The following is a 24705-nucleotide window of genomic DNA, read 5'->3' as shown; positions in this document are numbered from 1 at the left end:
ATTTATATGAATTCACAATCTGTGTGATTTATACGAATTCATAAGAATTTTCAATCCCTATGATTCTTAGGGATTGCAAATCCGTATCCCCTAGATTTTTTTAAAAAAATTTAAAAAATTAATGTTTTTTTAATAAATTTAATTATAGTTTTTGCTAATTATTACATTAAGTAGATTTCTGATTTTAATCTTATTACAATTAATTTTGATCTAATAATGTATTTTTTTTATATATAAATTTTAAATAAAAATCATAGATTTAATAAAAATTTATATATGTCAAAAAATTAATTATTAGATTAAAATTAATTGTCGTAAAATTTATTATGTAAACCTATATGTGCATTAAATATACATTAAAAAATTTAGTGTTATATATAGCGACATTAATTATTTTATAACATGATTGACTTATTAGCTTGGTTGGTTAAAGTGTCGTGCTAATAACGTGAAAGTCATAGGACTAAGTCTTTCATGGATCATTAATTTTAAATTAATTCGTAAAATATATTTAAAAAAAAAAAAAAAAAAACCACGGTGCAGGAAGAAAAGCTCCCTCATTTTTCAGGGTTTCGTTTGGTTGTAACCAAAATTGCTTTTGTATGACCGAAGCCATGTATTGCTTGTAATTAAAAATGCCTTTACAAAAGTGGTCCATGACCATCATGGATTAATTATTTAATTTAATAGAGATGGTTAGATAGATAAGTTTCAAAATCAACGGTGAAGATTAGTTGTATTTGTCTCGGTATAGACGGTGAAGATTAATCTGCTAAGGTATTGTTTTTTGCACCATATTATTTTAGTTACACTACCTTTTTTTCATCATTCCTATAAATTTAATTCCTAACAAGTATTTAATAAATTTTAAAATTAAATTTCCAAAAAAAATTAAAAAGATGGATAAAAAAATATCTCTTTTTGAACTATATACTTGTAAATTTTAGTCTTGAGCTTAGCCCAAAATATATTGTAGATAAATGTTAACAATACCTATTTAACATACTCTATTATAAATTAAAATTCATATTAAATTACAAAAATCATAAATAAATCTCATTTTAAAAAACTCATTAAATAAGAAATTCCATAAAATTTTATAATTTTCAATAAATTTTAACTAACAAAAAAAAAACGTTCAAAAACACGTGGTTAGATTGTATTGCTGACATTTCGCTATATCTTATGCAGTATTACTTTTACAAGAAACAAAAAGCCCAAACCAATTAATTAGATAAGTAACATTTTAATAGCAAAGACAATATTTGCATAGAAAAATAACGTTAAAAACTCGGTTCGAGAATGTGGGGAAGATAATATCATAATAACAGATAACAGAAGAAACAAAACATAGGAACAGCAAATTCAGAAATTGTTGTTGAACCCATTTGCTACCACTAAACCAAATGAAGCTCCACAACACCATCAAGATACAATTTGGTTGCTTCCAACCCAAGAAAAAAAAAATTGCATCTCAATTCCCACAAAAGCATGTGTTACGTGAGTCTCACATTGCCACCAGCTTTGCCTTAACTGTGGTGCTTCCAATGGTGGTATCAAACCCCATGCAAAATCTAGTAAGTAGCTGTCCCAAACTGCGTGTTTGGAAACCCATCAGAAAGGAACAAATTTCATCTTCGAGGAAGAAGCAATAACTACTAACACTTCTGATCAAACGTAAAAAACGTGTAACCAAACATGCTAAAAATACTACTGAAGACTAAATGAATTATCCCACATCATGTACAAGCAATATTTCAAGGATTCCCTTTTCAACAAAAGACCAAACAAAGCAAAGAAATCAACAACATAACATTACATCTTACATGCTAAATTACATCATTGATGGGAAAGACAAGTATTACCAATAAAAACCAAACTCCTTTCAATGCATCATCATGCAGGAATGTGAAAGTGCACAACTCCTCTTTCCATATCATCTCTAAAATAGATAATGAAAAGCGGCAACCATGTATGGTGGTGTGCCTTTCCCTTTCAACGATTTAACTTACCCAGCTTAGGGTAAAATATTGACACTATCACCAAGAGAAAAAACCTCCACATACTTCAAGATGATATTGGCTCATAAGGGTATGACAACCATGGGTGCTTCAGCGCCTCGGATGCAGAAGGCCGCTTCTTCGAGTTAACCTCAAGCAAATGAGCAACAAAGTCGATGAAGCCTTGGTCCCCCATCGGTAATCTATGCCTCAATGATGTCTTTTTAGGAATCAGGTATTCTAACCTGTTGCTTTCCTGTATATATATTATTAATTATTAATAAATAGTAGCTTCAAATTATTTCAAGAAAGTAAAATGCAGAGGTAATGGCAAGAACTTTAAATATTGTGTGTTAAAGTGCAACAAGACAATACGCCACCCTTTCATCTAAAATATATGATAAATATAGAAATACTCAATATTAGAAATTACAGGAACTCTCTAGTTTTAAAGACAAGCAAATGAAAAGGCTCGTCTCATATTAAACATCAATATTTCACATTACTTGCCAGTCTTATTCAAATCTAGGAAAATTAGAAAAACAAATGTTAGGAACACACTCTTTTAAACACCCTCTCTCTTATTGGTTGAAATTCATTAAAAATGACAACTTTGTGAATCCCACATCATACTTAATGATTCTCTCTCCTGATTTTATAATTTTTAATAAATTTTAACCAATTAGAGAGCGTATTGGAAGGACTGTGTTAGGGAATGCGTTCTTAACACTCCTCAAATTAGAAATAAAATTCTTACCTGATTCCGTTCATAAAGCATATGATTTTTTGTGAAGTACTTATATGTATCCCGTCCTTTAGCAAGCAAACCTTGATCAATTGGGCCAATGATCCCAATCACCCGAGCAAGTAATGTCGCAGGGGAATCATTTTGGAAGAGAACCTACATAAATAATGCACGATCGAGTGTCACATCAGAAAGAGAGAATTATGCGTGTATTTACAAAGAAGAAAATAAAGTATCAGTAGAAGAGATGAAGTCAATGTAAATGATATATCAAATCATTTTTCACATCTAAAAGATGCTTCATTGAGTTTATTTAAAAATGGTCCTATGGAGAAAATCCATGTATATATCAGATTACAAAGATCCCATCATCAGGGAGATATATATTGACATTGCTTTAAACAAATGTTTGGGATATATTTTTTTTCTGAAAATAGTCCCTTTTTTTGTGGTTGATTTTAGGCCAAACTCAACCTTCCAGAAATCTTGTACAAAACATTTTAGACCTGTTAATGTACTTCCCACGGGAAATTTCATATAAATCTTTACATGCTAAATTTTGAAAAACTTTATACCATTTTGAAATAAATAACATTAACCATCTATTGATCATACATTGCCAGTACAAAGTTCTGCCAAGATGCATCCAAGTGACCAGATGTCAATCTTCTTGTCATATGGAAGCCCCAAAATAACCTCAGGAGCACGATAAGACCTGGACTGAACATACGAGCAAAGGTGATCTGTCTCAAAACAGCTACTTCCGAGATCAATGACCTTAACCTCACATCTGCTATAGCTCTTAACCAAAATATTCTCCGGCTTCAAGTCACAATGTATTAGTCCAAGACTGTGCAAAAACTGAAGTGCTTCCAAACACTGAATGGTAATTGACTGCTCACATAAGTTGAAAAGTGTTTATGACAGTATTAGACTAGCAGAAAGGATGAAAACTAAAGATCACAGTACAAACAGCATGATATGTAAATATAAAAAGAACATATCACGGCACACCACAAACCTGCAACCTTGGCATCGTGAAATACACTTCACCCCCTGATTCTCGATTAAATTTGTGAAACTCATATAAGTTGGCTTTAAGTAGTTCACATACTATTAACAAATGTTCCTGCAGTACAAGGCGTAGTAAAGTCAGATGATCACTAGTAAACAGATATTTCTCAACATCATAGTTTAAAAGGATAGCCCCTCATAATGTTTTAAAACATGATGACAGTGAAAATAGTTATACTTTATAATATATCCTGGAAAGCATTGAAACCTGCCAGGGCTACAAACAAAGTTCAGTGGCTTTAGTTAAAAATAACACAAATAGCCAATGTGGTATCATTGTATAGCACATAAAAATATGGAGAAAGTGATACACAAAAACCATTAGCATCCAAAATAAACTATATCTAATAATGGGTTGTAGACTCTTAATATACAAATATGCCTAAATCAACTATTGATTGAAAGAAAATTATGATAGCAATAAGTAGAACAATAGAACATCCAAATTCACTTACTCTATAATAGAAGTAATCATACAATCTTAGAAGGTGGTACTTGTCTGAAGGATCATGCTTATTGACATACTTAAGAAGCTTGATCTCATCAAGGCTTTGGTCAAAGAAGTCCTTGTTGTTCTTTATAATTTTAACACAAACATCCATGCCTGTGTGCAGGTCATGAGCTTGTATAGCTTTGCTAAATGCAGCAGATCCCAGATACTCAGTGACATGATAGCGCCCAGCTAGTACAGAATTTAAAACAACATGGAAATTCTTGTCCTCCTCAAAGCCAGTTCTGAGCAACAAAACATGGGTTCAGATAGCATGTCAAGGCCAAAAGGAACACAGACCAATGACAAGAATACTGACTTTGCAACATAACAATAGTACCTACACAATGACAAGCTCATTGTGGCCTCCTAACATAACACAATAATTAATACTTATGTATTCATATTTTATAAAGCTCTGTATATATCAGAGCATATAACTGCCCTAGGAGGAGGGGAAAGAATTTCACCATATATCCTTGGTAGAATTATCACAACAAAAACATGCATGTTATATTGTCTAAATTACAGTAGCTTCTTCATTTCTTGAATGTAAGCATAAAAGGATTAAAATTTAATGCAGTTATCAACTAGTATAGAGCATGGAATCACATGATCAGGCATACTATCAACTAAGAAGCTAGCTTTATTATACATGGACATTTTGACCGTGCAAAATTCATTACTCACGAAGGAACAAACAGATGTTCACAACATTGCTAATCATAAATAATGTATTTTATTTATAAAAATTACAAAATAATATACTCAGTTCCAAATTTGAACAAAGCAATGGAGATTTCAAAAAGGAAATAGTAGATCCACTGTCATGGTAATGTCATCTTATTTTCCATTGTTAACGGGACAAAAAAAGTTCACAACATGTTATGTATGTTTGCTATTACGAATGTCCAAGTGTCTAAAGATTAAAAATAATGTCTAATATACAACCCAAAGATTAATAATTACTACCTTCATCCCTTTATATAAGACCCTTTAACTAATTCACAAGAAATAAGAAAGTTGGTTAATTTAGTTAGTGGCAATAAAGATGTGAATAATTTGTATTGTTTTTAAAAATTTACACTTAAAATTATTGGGATTTGGGAAAAACAAAAGAGAGAGAAAAATTATCTTATTAATTTCATCTAGCTAGTCATCTTCCCCAATCCTCACGAGAGATAAAGCAATTTCATCTTTTTAGTCATTTTCCCTAATCCTCACAAGAGAGAGAGAAAGTTCATCTTATTAATTTACAACATTTATTGTTTATTGACTGCAAAAAAATGTAAATTAAGGGTATGTTGGTAAATAAAAATAATTAATTCAAGAAACAATGTGGATAGGTTCTTATAAGAAGGACCAAGCAAATTTCTCGTAAGGTTCCTATATAAAAGGACAGAAGTAGCAATATATCACAAATGATGAGAAATAGAGTGAATAGTTATCAACATAAAATTAAAAATATAATGGAAGGATGCACAAAGCTGCTACCGTATTTTCAATAGTTTTAAATTTCTTCTATAATCTATATCATAAAAAAATCTTAAGTACTAATTTCCTCAACAACTTTGCAAATGAATGAAAATAGTAAGCATGATATGTTTAAGACATGCCTGTTTTTCCTGTGCACAATCTTTAGATTGAAGGTTTCAAATTCCTCCTCCTGAGCCTTTATTTGCCTTACCTGCTCTTGCACAGCAGCTGCCTCTTCATCCTCTAGTGATGCACCTAGATCATCTTCCCTTACAATGCTAACTTTTTCATCCTTTTCTAGTTTGACAAGCTCTCCATCAGTATACCCATAATTCGAGACTGTAGTTGGAGAAGAGTTTCTGGATCTTACCGCAATAGCATTATTCTCATCCCTAGAACTTTTAACAGGCAAAGAATCACTACTCTTCCTCTTCCATGAAGTAAGCATGTCATCAGATCCCACAAATGCATTAATACAGTCATCTGCTTCTTCTACATTACAATTACTCGACCATAGGGTCTTACTGGAGCCAGCATGAATCATCTGGCTATCTCTAAGAGATTGGGGAAATGAGAAGTTCCCATCAGTATGTGCTTTTATCTGTGAGCATGCATCTTTATCACTGTCAATGACATATTTATTTGACTCAGTCTTGTCATTTTTCTTATTATTTTTGAATGATTTGTTAATAGAATTCTTATCCAAACTGTGTGTAGTAGTATCATGATCACGGAAATATTCTAAATCCCCTTCACTGCTACCACCAACCAAACTTCCATGCACTTCACTGCCAATATCAGCAGCATCACTGTTGATCCCCACCCCAATTGATCTAACTGAACCATGTTGATCATCTTCCATGTCCTCAATTCGTGACCTCGCACTATGATTCAGAACCTTCCCATCTCCCATCATGATGAGATCATTTTTGTGAGTGACAAAGCCCTGCCTGACAGGTTCCATATGCATCAGATTCAGTTCTTCAACATCCATCAATTGTCTATCATATTGAGGCATTACATCATTACCATTAGTTCTTCCATACATTTCAGTAATTGTTAGACCAATAGGATCATCTGAAGCAGTGACCGGCTCAACATTTTTTGGTAGAATATATTGCTCACCAGAGAAGTAAGAATCCTCCTCAGCAAAAGATTGATCATCCTCCTCATCTTTGGCTGGACCTCTTTCCTGAGGATCTGGAACACTTCCATGCCCAGTCCCCTTTTCATTGTCACTAGGGTAATCTATTTCGTGTGCCAAAAACCAGGCCTCATCCTCGATAGGTTGTCTCGTGTACCCAACATCTTCATCATCATCATATTCATCAGAGTCCCAATATTCATTTGGATAATCAACAGATTCACACAACCCATCCCCAATTGTTGCAAAACCTGATACAAGATCAGATGTATCCTCTGTAATCCCATGACTTACAGACAACCAACTGCCCCCTATAGCCTTCCTCACACCTGAAACATATATGAAAAAGTCAAAATCATTGAATATGCACAAATTGTTGATGTTAGTTCTAGCGGAAAACAGAGGAAGCAAAAGCAATAATGTCATGGTCAATTAGCAAAGAGGGAAATTCTTCCTATATTTAAAAGATAGGGATTAAGAAAAAGATTCAGAAGATAAAATGTGAAAAAGAATTAAACATTTAAATCATTTTGATCCAATCAATACCTTGTGTATGAACTAGCAAGAACAAAATGGAATCATTGACATTAAGGTAACTGATTCTTTTTGCAAACAAAATATCATTGAAATATGAGTTCAAATCACATTAACATTCAAGAGAACTTAAATTTACAGAGAGAAAGAATTTATAGCATGAATTGAATGAATCATCCATCAAATAGAAGTGAAGTCAACACAATGATCATTGCCATACCAAACATAAACTTTACCCTTAACTTGAGGCAAACTGGCAAGGACTAGTTCAGCATTTGATGTATCACACTTGCCAAACAAACTTAATACCAAAAAAGAAGTCAAATCAACGGTAACACTTGAAAACTTGGTGTAAAAAGGAACGTATACAAACCATAAAAGTGGAAAATTCCCACTGAGCATGCAAAAGTATCAGCACGAGAAACTAAAAAATGAAACAGCTAATTTGAGCCCAAATAGTAAACAACTAATTCAAATGTCAAGAATATAAGGGCATATGCACATATTTTAATAATTTAATAGTGTATAAAAAGCTAACCTGTATTTTTAATTTCTTGTCCAATAGGGACATCCAGATATGACCCAATAAGTAAGGTGTTGTCAGCACCAGCGAGTTTCACAGCAAGTCCATCACACTCAAACTTCTCCCCCCAATTAAAAGTAAAAGGCTTATCTTCTGACTTTATCTTTACAGGAGGAAGCCTAGGAAACTCTTCCTTCTGATTTTCTGGTGCAAGAGGAAAACTTAAGCTGCCAGAACTGCCTTGCAACTTTCCTAGGTAAAGAGCTCTTCCCACTTCATCCACTTGCTCTTTTACTGATGCCCTAACATCACTGTTTTCTGCCCTTCTCTTTTCCTCTTTTCTGTCAGAATAAGTTGAACCGTTGTAGCTTGTAGACATATCCCCCTTTGAGAAAGGGAAAACAGTCTTGACAGAACAATCTTTCCATAGGTCTGTAGATGAATTCACATTCTCATCAGTTCTTGATAAGACATTATCTGTCAAGTTCTCTTTAAGAGATGAAGCATTAAATTTAAACTGCCGATCAATTTCCCTAGGTTCTTTGCTCTGCATAAGGTCATACTTTGGTTCCGTAGAGGCTTTACCAATATTTCCAAGCCATGAGGATGTTTTTTCGGCAGGCACATTATTTTCCTCCCTAGATTTCACATTCCTGTTGGTTGCATCAAGGGCTTCACTAGTTTGATACTTTGATTGCTGAGATACCGGGGCCTTTAAATCATTATTAGGCCTACTTCCACCATCATTTTGGTAAGGCTCCACAGGACCATTGCTGGCATTAAACTTCCATGAGTACAAATCAAGAACACTGTCCTCCGAACTCTTGGAGAAAGTGAAGTTTTTGTCACTCGTCCCAACCACTTCATTAGACTTATTGCTTTCACCAGTAGGAGCAACAGTTTTCCACTTGCTTTCAGAAGCATTTTTACCAGTCCCACACTCTATTTCCTTCACAATCAGTTCTTTAGAAACTTCAACACTGTCACGAGAATCCAACCCTTGATTTTCTACCACGGGCTTCCCCTTATCATTCTGCAACCCACCATGCAAGTCCTTTTCGTCCAATGTAAGCTTCTGCAAGAAACCATTCACATCAGAACAGTTACTGAGCTCACTACGCAAAGCTGCCTCAGCTCGCGTGAACCGATTCCTCTTCAGAAAATCCAAAATCACTTCAACTGAATTTGTGTCTGCCATTCTCAAGCCCTTGCCAACCTAAACTCAACCCAGCAAACAAAAACACATAACAGACTTCAGAACTAAAAAACAAAACAAAACACAAAAGAGCTTTCATTCCAAATAAAGACTTAAGAAAACAAAGACAATACATATTTCCATGAATCCCATTAAAAGAAAAAAGAAAAATTGACCATGTTGAAGAGAAATCCAAAAGCTTACCTCGTATCAGGCATAACCAAGTGGTGGCACTATGCCACCTTTGTGTTTCTATTATACCTGAATAAAACAGAAAACCGAAACAAACCCAGAAGCATAAATGCTTGTTTCTTCCAGAACAAAAAATCTTCACCAACCAAAGCCAAGAAATTTGTAAACTTTTCTATTTTCCTTGAAAACAACGAAACCTAGGAGACGGTCCCAAAGAAAAACTGCAACCACCAAAGCTTCTCGAGATTTTCCCAATCACCGATCCAAGGCCACTGCAGAAAACCCCAAACACCCAGAACCAATCAACGAAATGGGTAGCACTAATTTTCACCAAACAGAAACGAAAAACAAAAAAGAAAGGTTTTTGCAAAGTGGGGATTTTTCACAGAGGAAACCCCAATTGCCAATTGCCATCAAGATCTGGCATTTACGTTCCAGAACGAATTTCCAGGCTCTGCCGGGACGAGAGGAAAAACTGGGGTCCCAAAAAAATGGCAAAAGAAATTGAAATTTGTAAAAAAATAAAATTGAAAAAAAAAAGAAGCATAAAAAAAGCACCTGGGAGCAGAGGGTGTGTTTTGTTTGTTGTTTTGCGTGTAAAAGGTTTAGAGGGTACGCTGCGTTCTCTTGTCCCTTCCTTCCCTGCTGCCTCTGCTGATGAATTGAGGGTGGTGAATGGTGATGATGGTGGACCAAAGCTATAGGTGTTTTGTGTTGCTCTGAATATAAGAATATATATATATATATATATATATATATATATATATATATATATATATATATATATATTCTTATTTTAATTCAGTTTAACTTTTATGAGGTTAATTTAAGTTCTTGACCCAAATCTTGCATGCCAAAGGCATATATTTGAATTTGTGTTTGTGCAGCCTGTACACGTGTCCCACTGGTGGTGATATGATTAGTTTTTTTACAAAAAAAAAAAAAAAAAACTATTCACTTGGTTATTATAATTATATCTATTACTAAGATTTAGTTTTTATTGGAGATTTTTTTTTATGAAGGTTATATTTAGTAAAATTAGTTTAAAAGTTAATTGATCATCTGTGCTTGATAACATTATCTTGTTATAATAACTAAAAAAATTTAAAATTATCAAAATGATAAAAAATAATAAAATTTTACGAAAAGACTAAAAAGAAAACCTAATAAATATTCAAACATAGAAAGAGAATAAATATAAAAAAATTAGAAGTTAAAAGCTAACACTTTTTTAAAAAATATTATTTATCAAAAAGTTAAACAAAAATTTTAACTATTTAAAAAAACTAAAAATTAACTAAAATATTTTATCAAACACAATCTAAATTTACTCTTTAAAAAAAATTTTATAGTGATTTATTACTATAAAAAACTTGTACTCAACCTACTAGGATTAGTCTAGCCATGGGATTGGAAAAGATATATAAATATTTAGATTCAATTTTCACAATTGTCATTGTTGTTATTAAGAAAAAGATATAACAACTCTATATTTTTGTAGAAGTCAAGAGTAGCTAAATTCTCTTTACAAATATTTAACATAATTATATTAAGAAAACTCGAACTCAATATTATTAATTAAGTTAAAATAATCTTGTGTTAAAAGATTCATGAGCTTAATGATTATCTTAATTTTTTATGGAGTTAATAATTTGGACCAAAACATAATTTATATATATGTAGAGATTAAAACTTACAATTTTTTATATATAAGGACTAAAACTCAAAATGAAGAAAATTATTGATTGATTTTCTTTATTTATTTATTGAGATCAATACTTAAAATTAAGTAATAGTTAGATAAAATCTTTCTCAATATATAGGATTTGATCAAATTAATAAAAACTAAATGTTTAATTTTATTTACCGTCAAACATGAAAATAATTGTTATATATTACTTAATCATTATTTTTTTTTAAATCAAACACATTTTATTATTCAAAGTCACAAAGTTTTAAGGTGAGAGTTTAATGTTTATGCACTAACATTAGTATAAAATAATTTTACATTATCATTTAATCACAAATCATTATTTGAATTATTGTAAGAAAATTATTTTAAAAGTCAACAAACTTATTATACATGATGGAGTGGGTTATGATTGAATGATCATGTAAAACTTTTTAAACTTTATGTCAATGAATTCTCTCTGTCGTCGTCACTTTTTGCATGATTCTTTATCGTAAGTCCTTTAACAACAAGTTTGTTTTCGTTCTCTCTCTTGTTCTTTTTTTTTTCTCTCAAGGTCTATTCTTGAATGTGTGACATCGTGCAAATCCTTGTTTGAATTAAGGTTGAATATTTGTGTAATTTTTCAATCCTTATTCATGGAAATTCCTAATTGAATTAAGGTTGAATCAATGTGTAATTTTTCAGTCTATGTCTGTGCAATTTGAATTAAGGTTAAATGTTTTGTGTAATTTTTTAATCTCTGGTTTTGCAAATCCTTATTTGAATTAATGTTGAATCTTTGTGTATTTTTTAGTCCTTGTTTGTGCAAATCCTTGTTTGATTAAGGTTGAAACTGTGTAATTTTTCAATCTTTGTTTGTGCAAATCCCTATTTGAATTAAGCTAAATCTTTGTGTAAATTTTCAGTCCCTATTTGTGCAAATATCTCTGTTGCTGAAAACAATACATTTTCTTGCCAAAAACAGAACATCGATGTGGGGCTACCTTTTGTTTTGAGTTATAATCTTGGGTTATTTATCCCCTAGATTTTCTCATGCATTATTTTTTTTTTGTCTGTGAATTTGATGCAAGTTTGTTGAGAGAAAGGGATGATAGATAAGGAAAGATACAAGACTGATGGAGTATAAATCCAATAATTTAACTCCAAATGCTCAACAGGTTGTTTCATATGTTTTTATGGTTTGAATATTTCTTCTACATTCATCTAATTAGTATGTTACTTTGGTAATATATATAGAAAATCTACACGAAACAGGGAGTTTTCAATATATCTTTTTTCATTGAAATCAATTAATCCTATAAATTTGTGAATGACGAGACCACTATTAATGCTTCAACATGATTGTGCATTTGATTTTAACATAATATGACAATAATCTTAATTGGAAATTCAAAACTCTTAGAGATTAAAAATATTTAAATGTCAAGGTTTGTCATACTAGATTGGATGTTAATGTGGTTGGACTGGATTGGTACTTGGTAGGTAGGATTGCCAAGGCTTGTCTTTAGTTTTTTGTATTCACATATTGATTAGCACGAAAATACTTTTATTATTGTGTGTATTAAGTTAAGATTATTTCAGTATGACTGATGAGAATGAAGTGGTTGGAGATGATATGGTTAAGATCCCACATACAAAAAAAAGATATATGACCACAAAATATAATTGAAAGATGCTTTGGGGTTTTAAAAACACTCTGAAAGTCCAAAAGAGTTATTTAATTACACGCATTATTCATTATGCAATATAATTGAAAGATGTTTTTGGGTTTTAAAAGCACATTTTCCCTTTCTAAAATTAATGTTGCCATATGGCTTGAAAAGACAAAAATATATACCGCTTACATGTTGTATTCTTTATAATTTTATTAAAATCAAAGTGTAAGAGGATCCTCTGTTTAGGCAATATGTCAAAGAAAATATTGAAGTAGAAGTTGAAGAATTAGATGAGAATAACATGACACAACAATAGAGGCCACAATGTATGATTATAGTAGATACCTGTTGAATGACACATTTTTTAGATCGATTGGCTCAATGATTATGAGATGCAACTAATATAACACTATAATTATATTATACTTAATTGTTATTATTATCACATTTTTTATATATAAACACTATCCACTTTTTTGTTTTACAATATGTAACCTGACACACTATTATTAGTGTTATGTTTGTGTCATTATTTTTTTTTAGTTTTAAGAAAAAAAATTGTAACTTTTTTTAATACTTTTTAATTATTTTTATTGTTTAATTTTTTTATATTGCATAATTTCATAATAGAACACGATAAAATAAAACACTAAACATATTTTATGTATTTTTAACTTACATCAACTTCTAAAATTTGGAAACTAAAACTCAAAACTAAAAATAAATTTAATTTTTAATAATTTTAAAATTAAAAACAGATAACCACCCGAATGGGACCTGAGAAAGTTGGGTGTTGCTAAAAAAATCATGCAATCCAACTCCACAATGCATGCATGGTTGGGCAAGACATCAGCAAATTGATTACCTTCTCAAAATATATTTTCCCAACGAATTATTGCTCCACCTTACTCAATAGTTGCCGATTTGTCTGAAGAACTAATCTCAAACTTGATGCACTTCCTTTCGAACGGTCAAACACATCACCAGCCTGTTTGTTCCTCTATATCCATAAAAGCCAGTCATGGGTTTAAGATTTTGTTGCCACAAGCTATTTGATTTTACTTTGAATATATTCTATAATTTCTATTTTTTAGCCCAATAAAAAAAATTGATATTGTCTCCATGAGATTTTCTAAAATGAACTTAAAATATTACAAGAGTTAAGCCAGAGAGAATAAATTGATATTAATATTACCATTTTAGCTTTCTAATGTTTTATAGTATTGCATACATGATTTTTAAAAATGAAAATTCATCGAGAGAAATTATAAGCATAGATATTTTGGACTTTTTTTTTTATCACATAATGTATTTTTAAAAGTTCAGAATATTTTTTTTATGACAATATCATATTTTTTTGATTCCAACTAAAAATAATTTATGGATCCGTAATTACATTGTGTAATCTGATGATAATATAAAAAGATTTTTACATTATCAATATATATACATTGATTTTTTTTCTTGTTGATTGATCATTTTTAAAAAAATAGTATTATATTATTTAATATTTAATATTCATTCTGCTTATGAAATTAATTTTTATTTATTATAAAAAAAGGGCAATTTAACGCCGGCCAAAATTATCGTGGTCCAATAGTACTATAGGTGAAATTACGGTTACATAGATACGTAACAATAAGGTCCAATGGATACGACAAAATGACAATGTTTCCTAGTGTTGTTATCCTATGTTATTATTTCTTACATCTGCCACACGTGTTCAACTATGGTTTGGTCTCTTAAAAAAAAAAAACTGTGGTTTGGTGACTTTGGTCCAGTTCCAGAGCCACTGCAATTCGTGATTCAACTCAATTCCCTTAACTTTTCTTTTTGCTTCGAAAAAAACCCAAAAAGGGCACATGGCCAAAACTTTGAACTTTTTTCAGTCTAATTATATGAGTCTTAGTCCTTAGGATCAATCTATGTTCAAATAAAATAAGAAATTCATGGCAGCATTGTCTGGACACACTTGAGATGCTGGAATGATTGTCTTCCTATATGGGGTTTATGTGATGGTTGTGTTTGCTTTGAGTTTTAGTGTAGTTTGGCTTAGGATTTAGAGGCATAAGTGTGTGTTTGTTCAGATTATTTTTTTTACTTTTGAAAAAATGTAATTTGTATATTTTTTTCCGACTAGCTGAACTTGAGGGAGCTACTAAACAATAAATACTTTTTTTTTCTAAAAATAATCACTTTCAAACATGCACTATTCTATAGTTATGTTATTTTGAAAATGTATCTCATACCTCAAAGATATTATACTAATTTTCGAGACATAGAAATCATCCAAGTGAGTTTTAGATCTTTCAACAAAATTTTCTTCATATACATAATCAGAAGATCAAATTATTATTAACATACTTAATTAATTCAATCATCTATTAACTTTTTCTATATACACGATTAGAAAATCAATTTTCTATTATCATATTTAAAAAATTTAATCATCTATTAATTGTATTAGACTTTGTTAGTATATTATAGTTATGTTTAAATAAACTATTAACAAACAATTCTAAGAAAAAAAATCTAATTATTTCTTTTGAAAGTTAAAACCAACTTTTATATTACAATCTTGATAGAAAATTAGCTAAAAAAACTTTTATAAAAGTTAAAGTGCATAAGTTAATTTTAACTTGTGAAAAAAAGTTTAATTTATTTATATTTTATGCTAAAAATCTCATTAACTAATCATATAACCAAAATAATTTATATTATTTGGGATAGGTCTTACTTCATAAGCTAACTATTTTAATTGAATTAGACATAAAGTCAAGTTTTGATATGATACCAAAGTCGTATAATTTTTATTGTAGAGTTTATGGGATTATCCATTTTCATATCATTATTAAACGGCTCACAAATGTACAATCAGGTAATTTTACACTCAATATCTAATTGTTGGCGTGAAAGATATGTGTAAAATTATACATTAATTAATGTAACAAAAAAATAAAATAGTACATATATAAGTAAAAAATAATTATCCCCTCATCAACTAAGTTATGGGGTTAAATTAACCTTAAACTCAAATTCTAAAGACATTTATTTTCTTTTGCAATAAATATTAATTGAGAAGTTTATTCAATGCATTGTAATGCTACTGTTCGCTTTGGTGTTGGTGGTATGGATTGCCGTAAAACAAACTATTGAGATTTATATCTGATTTTAAATTTATTCAGGGAATTCAAATTAACAATTGAATTTAAGCTAAAGTTATAAAATAATATTAATCTTTTACGTAAATCATCATGTTTTGGTCCTTGGAGCTTTCTTAACGAAAATAAGAACATCCCATATTTCTATTAGTTTACCCTTTGGGAAGCAAAATTAGAGGTTTCTCACAGTCCTTCTCCAGCTATTTGGAACTATAAAATTTGACAAGATCCATAGAGAAATTCATAGACGCAAGTTTTTGACAATTGAAGAAAACAAGTAGCAATTACATTATTAATCCACACTTCAGTTTAAATAAAAAGTTTTCTTAAAAAAAAAACATTATTCGTCCACACTTCGATCAAATTGAAGAATTGGAGGCTTTCTTGGATATGGAATCAAATCAAAATTTGCAGCAATCAATCAAAACAAAGACGCACAGTAGAACAAGCAAAAACCTCCAAAAATAACTTGATTTACTACTTTTCTTGAGTTTTCACAAGCTTTTTACAAGAGCTGAATCTGAATCTTAAAATTAGTCTTTGAAGAAAAAAAAATGTGAAAGGGAGGTACATTTAAAAAGTGAGGAAGGTATATTTAATAGCCAAGTTTTGGGCTTTATGGTCCACATCAAAATTGCTGAAAAAAGTTTCGGGTTTGATGGCCCATTCCAAAAATGGAGTAAAAACAGAAAAAAAGGAGATATTTTAAACATAAATTTCAGCCAACAAAAAGGTTTATTAAAAATAGATAAAGTTCATATCAACATATGGCTACTTATAGTTACCAAGGAGTGTAATTGTAAATTTTTAAAAGAAAAAGAAAAGAATAAAAAATTGAAAAAAAAAAATACATTAGTGTTATCAAATGCAAACCTTGATTTTTGACTTTTGGACGTGTATACTAGATCTTAGGCTTACTTTTAATATTTTTTATTGATAAAAAAATAATGCCATATATTTTAATATTCAATAAAAATTATAAATACCAAAATAATATTTATATGTTAAAGTATAAATATTAATAATACATTTTGATATTTTTAAATATGTATTCGTATATTAACTGAAATTTGTTTCTTAAAAAAAAAACTGAAATTTGTTAGAAATTAAGAATTATATAAATATTACTCTTGGTTTTTGGTAATCATGTTATTAATACAAGTTATTTTATTAACTTTATTGATAACTATTTTCCATTAAAAAATATGATTATTATTTTTTATTAAAATATTTAATTAATCATTTTCAGTAAAATTCTGTCCTCTCAATTATATTAAATTTTAATTTAAGATCTTTCACTAATCAACATTACTCCTAGTTCAATGAGTCTTCTCACAATTTTGTAATTTTTAAATAATAATTATGCATAACACCTTTCCATCCCTAATGGCTAATTCACCTACTCTTTTTTTATTATGTTTGTGGCACATAATGGACTTATCTTACACGTGCCTTAGGCCAAAACGTGGATCCAAAATCAGATCTGGTTTTCAACTTTTTCAAATGACGTTTTATGGTCCTGCCCCCAGGAGTTGACTACAATTTCCATTCCATGTCACGCACTCTCACATTTTCATGCCCAATCACCTGCTAACACGTCATCCACATGCTCACCAAAGCTTAATTTGGTGGTAAAACTAAAGAGTAACCTTGTAAAATAAAATTCTTTATCTTTATTTTCACACTTAGTTATGTTTATGTTAATAATTATTACAAATATATTGATTCGAAAGTTCAAATAGAAATCATCACATAATACATATTTAATACTAACATAACAAAAATATCTAAATCTGTATTTTTAAAACTTCTTTTTAATTAATAAAGAAAAACTTTGAACATTTTAATCAGGCATTTAACATTTAAAACATAGTAAATTGCATGGATGCACATATAATGGTTTCTCTTTCTAATACTTTTTGGAAAAAAAATGGTAAAAACATAATTAAATTTTCTAAGAGTATTTCTAGTACTAATAATATTATTTATTATTTTTCTATATCATTGAAGAAGATCTACCTATTGTGTTGCAATTTTAAAATTAACTTTTGTTGTTTCTATAAACAATCATTATTTATGTTTAAAAAATATTTTATCATCGTTTTAAGGGCGGATCACTCAATAATCATTTAAGAGTGGGTTATTTAAGATTACAACAAAATTGTACCATTAAAGATGTTTTAATTAATTTAACGAAACCGAAAATTAATTATATTTTTTAATTCAACGTGCCTAACTTAAGTTGTCAGATTTCTTCAAACCAGAAAAAGGCAAGTTTGAAATTTTGTATAGGGCAAAAAATCATAAATAGAATTTTATAATCTTAAAAAGCAGCATCTGGTTCAATTAAAAATTTAGCAAGTTAAAGCAATGGAACCATAGTCCCACCGAATTTGAGTAATTGGCAAGCAAGTCAAAATAAACCTTCTCCTGTACCAAACTCACTCACAAAATCCGTCAGTTAAAGCACCATTTCACCGAAAAACAACAAACAAAAATAAATAATCAATCAAATAATAATAAAAAACTTTAATACATCTTTCATCTTGTAATTTAATATATATATATATATATATTTTTTTTTTTTTTCTCTTTTAGTCCTTTTATTTTTTATTCCGGGGCAAAAATTAATTTTACTCATAATCTGTAATTATTATTGGTTTCATTTTTTATACAAAGATAAAAATGGAACATAAATTATCTACTTAAATAGATAGTTGATATTTAATTTAAAAGAATGCTTTGGATATGCAGCTGAATGAAAAAATTTAAGCTAAAACAAAAGAGTGAAAAAGAAATAGAAATAGTCCTGTGGCGTGAGGTAAAACATCAAACATTAGAGTGTGGCGGCGAGTCTACGTCACTCTGTTTCTTTCCCTCTTCCGTTTATTAACACTCACACCGCACACTCTCTTCCTTCGTCTCTTTCTCTCTTCTTCTTCTTCTTCTTCTTCTTCGTCGGTGGGGGTTGGGTTTCAAGATCCAAACCTCTTCCCAATGAAGAACCTCTCTTTCTTCCTCATCACCACCCTATTCGCCGCCTTCTCCGCCGTCAGATCTGATCCCTCAGATCACCGCTACAAAGAAGGCGACTCCGTCCCTCTCTACGCCAACAAAGTTGGCCCCTTCCACAACCCTAGGTACTTCAGATCTCACTCCATTCTCATTGCATTCCCTTCATTAATTACTATTATTTATCGTTTTCCTTCTTCTCTCCAGCGAAACCTACCGTTACTTCGACCTTCCCTTCTGTGAACCAGGTTCGTTTCTCTCCTTTTTATAACGCACATCTGTCATATATATATATATATATATATATATATATATATTTATGAGAGACAATTCTGTTTGAGTTCGAGAGCAGAGTTAAACTGATTCGAATGTGAGATCACTGGTTGAGCCGACTCAAATTCGAATAATTTAAATTAAGTTGACTTTCATTCGAGAATTCTAGTTAAGCTGACTCGAATTTGTGTTTGTAAGCTTTGGTTAAACTCGAACAAAAATTGTGTTAGTTGATTGAATCCTCGGTGGTATATAATGTTGCTTGATTTCATTTAATTAGTAATAAGTTTATGATGAATTGTGATTACTTACTTACCAGGTGATTTGAAAGAGAAGAAGGAGGCGCTCGGGGAGGTGCTGAATGGGGACCGTTTGGTTAGCGCGCCATACAAGCTGGAGTTCCAGCGCGACAAGGAGTCGATTTCCGTGTGCAATAGGAAGCTCTCCAAACAGGACGTAGCGCGGTTCAGATCCGCGGTGAGGAAGGACTACTACTTCCAGATGTACTACGACGACCTTCCGATTTGGGGTTTCATAGGGAAGGTGGACAAGGAAGGGAAGGACCCCAGTGATTATAGGTACTTCCTGTATAAGCACATTCACTTCGACGTGTTCTACAACAAGGACAGGGTCATCGAGATCAACGTGCGCACCGATCCCAATGCGCTCGTGGATCTCACCAAGGATTCTGAGGTTGATGCCGAGTTTTTGTACACGGTGAAGTGGAAGGAGACGAACACGCCGTTCGAGAAGAGGATGGACAGGTACTCTCAGTCCTCGTCGCTGCCGCATCATTTGGAAATCCACTGGTTCTCGATTATCAACTCGTGTGTGACTGTGCTGCTCTTGACCGGGTTCCTCGCCACCATTTTGATGCGGGTGCTCAAGAACGATTTTGTCAAGTATGTGAGATTTTGTTACGGAACATTATATGTTGTTTACAAGGGTTTCAAATTGCGATTGCAGTTTTGTCACAATACTTTTTTTTTTGCACAGCTTTTGTCACAGTACTTGATATTGCAGAAATTGTAGACAAGTGTGATCACAATTGCGGCTATGGTTTTGTTGCAATTCTTGATATTGTGGGAAATTGCAGACAAGGACAGCTACAGTTGCTGTTTGTCACAATCCTTGATATTAGGGAAATTGTGAACAAATGCGGTCACAATTGCAGTCACAGTTTTATTGCTACACTTGATATTGCAGGAAATTGCAGATATATGTAGCCACAATTTCTGTTGTGATTTTGTTGCAATTCTTGATGTTGTGGATAAATGCGGCTGCAATTGTAGTGATGGGGACCTAAAAAACTTTGATGTGGCTGGATTGTGGTCGCAGACTGTTTTTATAACCTTGTTTGGTTGGTTGTTTATCTGTTTGGGGTGAATTATGGATGTTGCTTTTGTTTGAATTGTGAATAGGTATGCACATGATGAGGAGTCTGCGGAGGATCAGGAAGAGACTGGGTGGAAATATATCCATGGGGATGTGTTTAGGTTCCCCAAGTTTAAGTCTCTGTTTGCGGCTGCGCTTGGATCTGGCACTCAGTTGTTTACCCTGTGAGTTTGCACTGGCCTGTTTGAAATTTGTCTATCAGTGAAGCTTGTTTTGGGAAAATAAAACTGTGATAATTTATTCATTGTTTATTTATCTATCTGAATGAGTTGTGATTATATGTGGTATGCAGTACGGTGTTCATATTCATATTGGCTCTTGTTGGTGTGTTTTATCCATACAATCGAGGGGCACTGTTTACTGCACTGGTTGTCATATATGCACTTACTTCGGGGATTGCTGGATACACCGCAACTTCATTCTATTGTCAGTTGGAAGGAACAAACTGGGTATTTGCTCGTGAATTTTTTTCTCTTTTATTTGGTGCTGTTTTCATTAGGTTGTGTTTGTTTTTCAGTGCTTAGTGGTTTTATTCTTGCCATTTTGTTATGACAGGTTAGGAATCTGCTGTTGACTGGATGCCTTTTCTGTGGACCTCTGTTTCTGACTTTCTGCTTTCTAAACACTGTTGCAATTGCTTACAAAGCTACTGCTGCCCTCCCATTTGGGACGATTGTGGTTATAGTTCTCATATGGACACTTGTTACGTCTCCTTTGCTTGTATTGGGAGGGATTGCTGGGAAGAATAGCAAGGCTGAATTTCAAGCTCCTGTTCGGACAACTAAATATCCAAGGGAGATTCCACCTCTGCCTTGGTATCGTGGAACAATTCCTCAGATGGCGATGGCAGGATTTTTGCCTTTCAGTGCTATATACATTGAACTTTACTATATATTTGCCAGTGTTTGGGGCCACAGAATTTACACCATCTACAGCATCCTGTTCATTGTCTTCATCATTCTCTTGATTGTTACTGCTTTCATCACTGTGGCATTGACATACTTCCAGCTTGCTGCTGAGGATCATGAGTGGTGGTGGAGGTATGAAATCACTGTTTATCACAAATTTCTTTCTTGTTTTTCATGGCTTGATGTTTAATTCCTTGTGGATAGTTAGTGAATTTGAGATGTCAACTGATTCCTGAGTTAGCTGTTAGGAGGGCTTGGGCAAAACAATTTAATTAGGCGCTTGTTAAGTTAGAGTTTATCATGAGCTTATTTTGATAAATTTCACCTTTAAGTTAACAGAGTTTATGGAGTTCATAAGCCATTTTCATAAGCTTAAATGCTTAACCCAACACTTATGCTAATTTTCATATGATAAGAGAAACCTAGATAAGTACCGTAGATATGAAATACTAGGATAATTTTTTTAAATCTTATAATTAACAGATAGAGCTTTTTCCAATGAAAATAAGTTATGATGATGGATGGATCAGAATGCATGAACTTCTCAAGACAGATATATCGGTAATATTGTTTTTGAGTCTTTTGACAAGTTACTTCAAACGTTAGGCAGGGCTGTGTATAGACATTTTGGGGCCTAAGGCGAAAATGTTAAAAGGGTCTTTTTTTTTTACAAGAATAAAATTCTAAAGCCAATGCAAACCTGTTTTTTCTATAATGTTTTAAATAAGTGATAAGACCTTTTAAATTATCTATAGCAACATCTATATGCATATCTTTTGATTGTAGAATCTTGCTAACAGAATTGACAGCAAACAAAATATTATACCTAATATTCATTCCTAATAAAAATTCAAAATCTTCAAGTTCATGAGTTGCTAAAGACATGGCACCACATTGAGATTCAATTAACTTTTCAACTTTTCATTTTTTCTTCAATTTTTCATAACCATATTCAGACTTTCTATTTGACATTTTCGTTTGTAAATAATCAAAATAAAAAAATTAACTAAATATTAAAGAAATCTAAATAAACTAAACTCTAAAATAAATATAGAAAATGATGATTGATGAACAGAACGATAGAACCTAAAATTGGAAACAGACAGAGATTTTGTTGTTTAGATGTTGTGTCAGGTGCAAGGGTGCTACGTGATACGTGTTGTATTGCACTATTACTGCATACCCAGAGTCATGCCCGTGAAATGAATCATTCTATCAATCCACCGGGATGGAGATGAAAGGCTCCGTACGCGGGACGCCGGGATGAATGCGGTTTATAGGCGTTCCGAATCCAGACGATGTCAAATTCAGAGAGGTTGAACCGCGGAGACAAAGTTTGATCAATAGACAATATGTTTCATTCAAGGGAAGGAGAAGAATAAATTTTTTTCATGAACAGAAGATGAGGAGATGAAAAAACGTGAAAAATGGAGTCTGGAGAGTGAGATACGTTAGTTAGGGAATTGTGATGGGTTAAAGGAAAGTTAATAGGGATTTACTTTTTTGGGATAAATAAAATACTTTAAATGACATTAATTGTTATATTGGTTAATTTTTAAAAAGATGATATTGATTGATTAATTTTTAGGGAAGAGAGAGATTCTAAATTATTTTATTTTGATCAGTTAAAATTTGTTAATAGTTAGTAATAAAAAAATTTTAGGGGTCTAAAAAAATTTTTTTTTTGGGGCCTTAGGCTGATGCCTAATTTGTCTATCATTATACACGGCCCTGACGTTAGGACTTAATAACTGAATTGGCTAATTTTTATTGATGGTTTGTTAAGTGTCTGACTCATGAACAAGCACGGATAAATATTCTTGCTTTCATGTTTTTATGTCGGTTTTTATATATCTGGACCTTAATGCCACCATTCTTCAGGAAGAAATGCATTCCGAAGAGTGCTGGCTTTGTTGCTTTATTCATCTCTTTGTTGACTATTATAGTATTTTGATCTATTTTATTTTTGCGATTTGCATTTTGGAAATGGATGATCACATGGAGTTCCATGAGGCTTGAGTTTCAGTTAAGTTTATGACCAGCTCACTTGACCTATGTGTTCTTATTTTCCTCTTACAGATCATTCCTATGTGGTGGTTCAACTGGGTTATTTATCTATGCCTACTGTCTGTATTACTACTATGCACGCTCCGACATGTCTGGATTCATGCAGACCTCATTTTTCTTCGGATACATGGCCTGTATATGCTATGGTTTCTTCTTAATGCTTGGAACCGTTGGATTCCGTGCTGCTTTGTTCTTTGTCCGCCACATTTATCGATCCATTAAGTGTGAGTAGGCATTTTGTCCTCTCAACTCCACTAGAGCAATTGTCTTCATTTCATAGGGAATTCTGTAGAAAATTATAGTAATTTTGCAGTTCTTTTGTGTACTATAAGGGAAGCTGGTTTGGGTGGGTTTCTAGCTTCCAGAGCAACTTGTTAGATGGCAAAGGGTGCTTCTGGGGATAACGTCTGTGTACTATCATCTCTTTAACAAAACTCTTGCAATACTTTTTGGTCCTTATGAACGTTCTTCAACATCTCAATTTTCTACCTGTGTCAACATTTAAGTTTTCCATAAAGATTATTGCAAATCCAAATTGTAACACTTTTGGGGCAACTCTACATGATAAGTGTTAGAAATGTTATCAGATATTATCTGCGAGTACCTATTTTGAGACAGAAAATGCTTCTCATACTCAATTCATCAGATAGCATCCAACTTTGTTGCCATATACAATTCAGACTGGATGCCAAATTTAACCAGGCAGTTGAGAAACAGAAAGCAAAAAATCTTGAAAAGACATCTAAGAGGAAAGTTTCGTTGCTATGCACAGTTCAAACTATAGGCCAAATCTAACAACATGGGTTCTAGCATGCGAAAGGAGGAACTGAGTTTGGTAGGTGCGAAACAAAAACATTGTGTAATGTGATATGTTAGATACAGTCGGTTCATGGTCAGGTGTAACATCTCACAAGGATTTTCCTTTTCACGACAATAAACGTGAACGCATCGACGTAGATCGTCTCCTTTTGTTTCTTGCTCCACGTCTCATATTCCCGTCTACGAAAAAGATTGAACATCACAACGACATTTGTATCGACATCGATTCTTCTTGTGTGTGAGATGTTATTGAGCATTAGAGTTTTCTGAAAAAGGATTTCTATCTGAGGGTTTGACTTTTGTGGAATAACCAGATCGACAATAGGGAGGTAGGTATGAGAATTGTGGC

At 32.0% G+C, this 24705-nt stretch overlaps 2 protein-coding genes across 2 annotated transcripts; one reads left to right on the top strand and one right to left on the bottom strand.

Annotated features, from left to right (window-relative positions):
* Nucleotides 1–1303: 1303 nt before the first annotated feature.
* Nucleotides 1304–10092, bottom strand: LOC114368728. Its single transcript, XM_028325967.1, has 10 exons — nt 9932–10092; nt 9571–9645; nt 9386–9442; nt 8002–9202; nt 5926–7258; nt 4275–4554; nt 3767–3874; nt 3361–3639; nt 2758–2901; nt 1304–2256 (listed from the first exon to the last, which is right to left on the bottom strand). Exons 4-10 carry the CDS (start codon nt 9182–9184, stop codon nt 2068–2070), a joined length of 3516 nt encoding a protein of 1171 aa, XP_028181768.1. The 5' UTR covers nt 9185–9202; nt 9386–9442; nt 9571–9645; nt 9932–10092; the 3' UTR covers nt 1304–2067.
* Nucleotides 10093–18709: 8617 nt separating this feature from the next.
* LOC114368727 (transmembrane 9 superfamily member 3-like) lies at nt 18710–24023 on the top strand. Its single transcript, XM_028325966.1, has 7 exons — nt 18710–19022; nt 19102–19142; nt 19487–20069; nt 20589–20726; nt 20855–21011; nt 21118–21602; nt 23550–24023. The coding sequence occupies exons 1-7, from the start codon at nt 18880–18882 to the stop codon at nt 23767–23769; spliced, it is 1767 nt and encodes a 588-aa protein (XP_028181767.1). The 5' UTR covers nt 18710–18879; the 3' UTR covers nt 23770–24023.
* The last annotated feature ends 682 nt before the right edge of the window (nt 24024–24705 follow it).

The sequence above is a fragment of the Glycine soja genome, chromosome 9 (genome assembly GCF_004193775.1).
Source record: "Glycine soja cultivar W05 chromosome 9, ASM419377v2, whole genome shotgun sequence".
In the NCBI taxonomy this organism is placed as follows: Eukaryota; Viridiplantae; Streptophyta; class Magnoliopsida; order Fabales; family Fabaceae; genus Glycine; species Glycine soja.
Note: the sequence above shows the minus strand (reverse complement) of the source record. Positions and strands in the feature narration are given on the sequence as shown.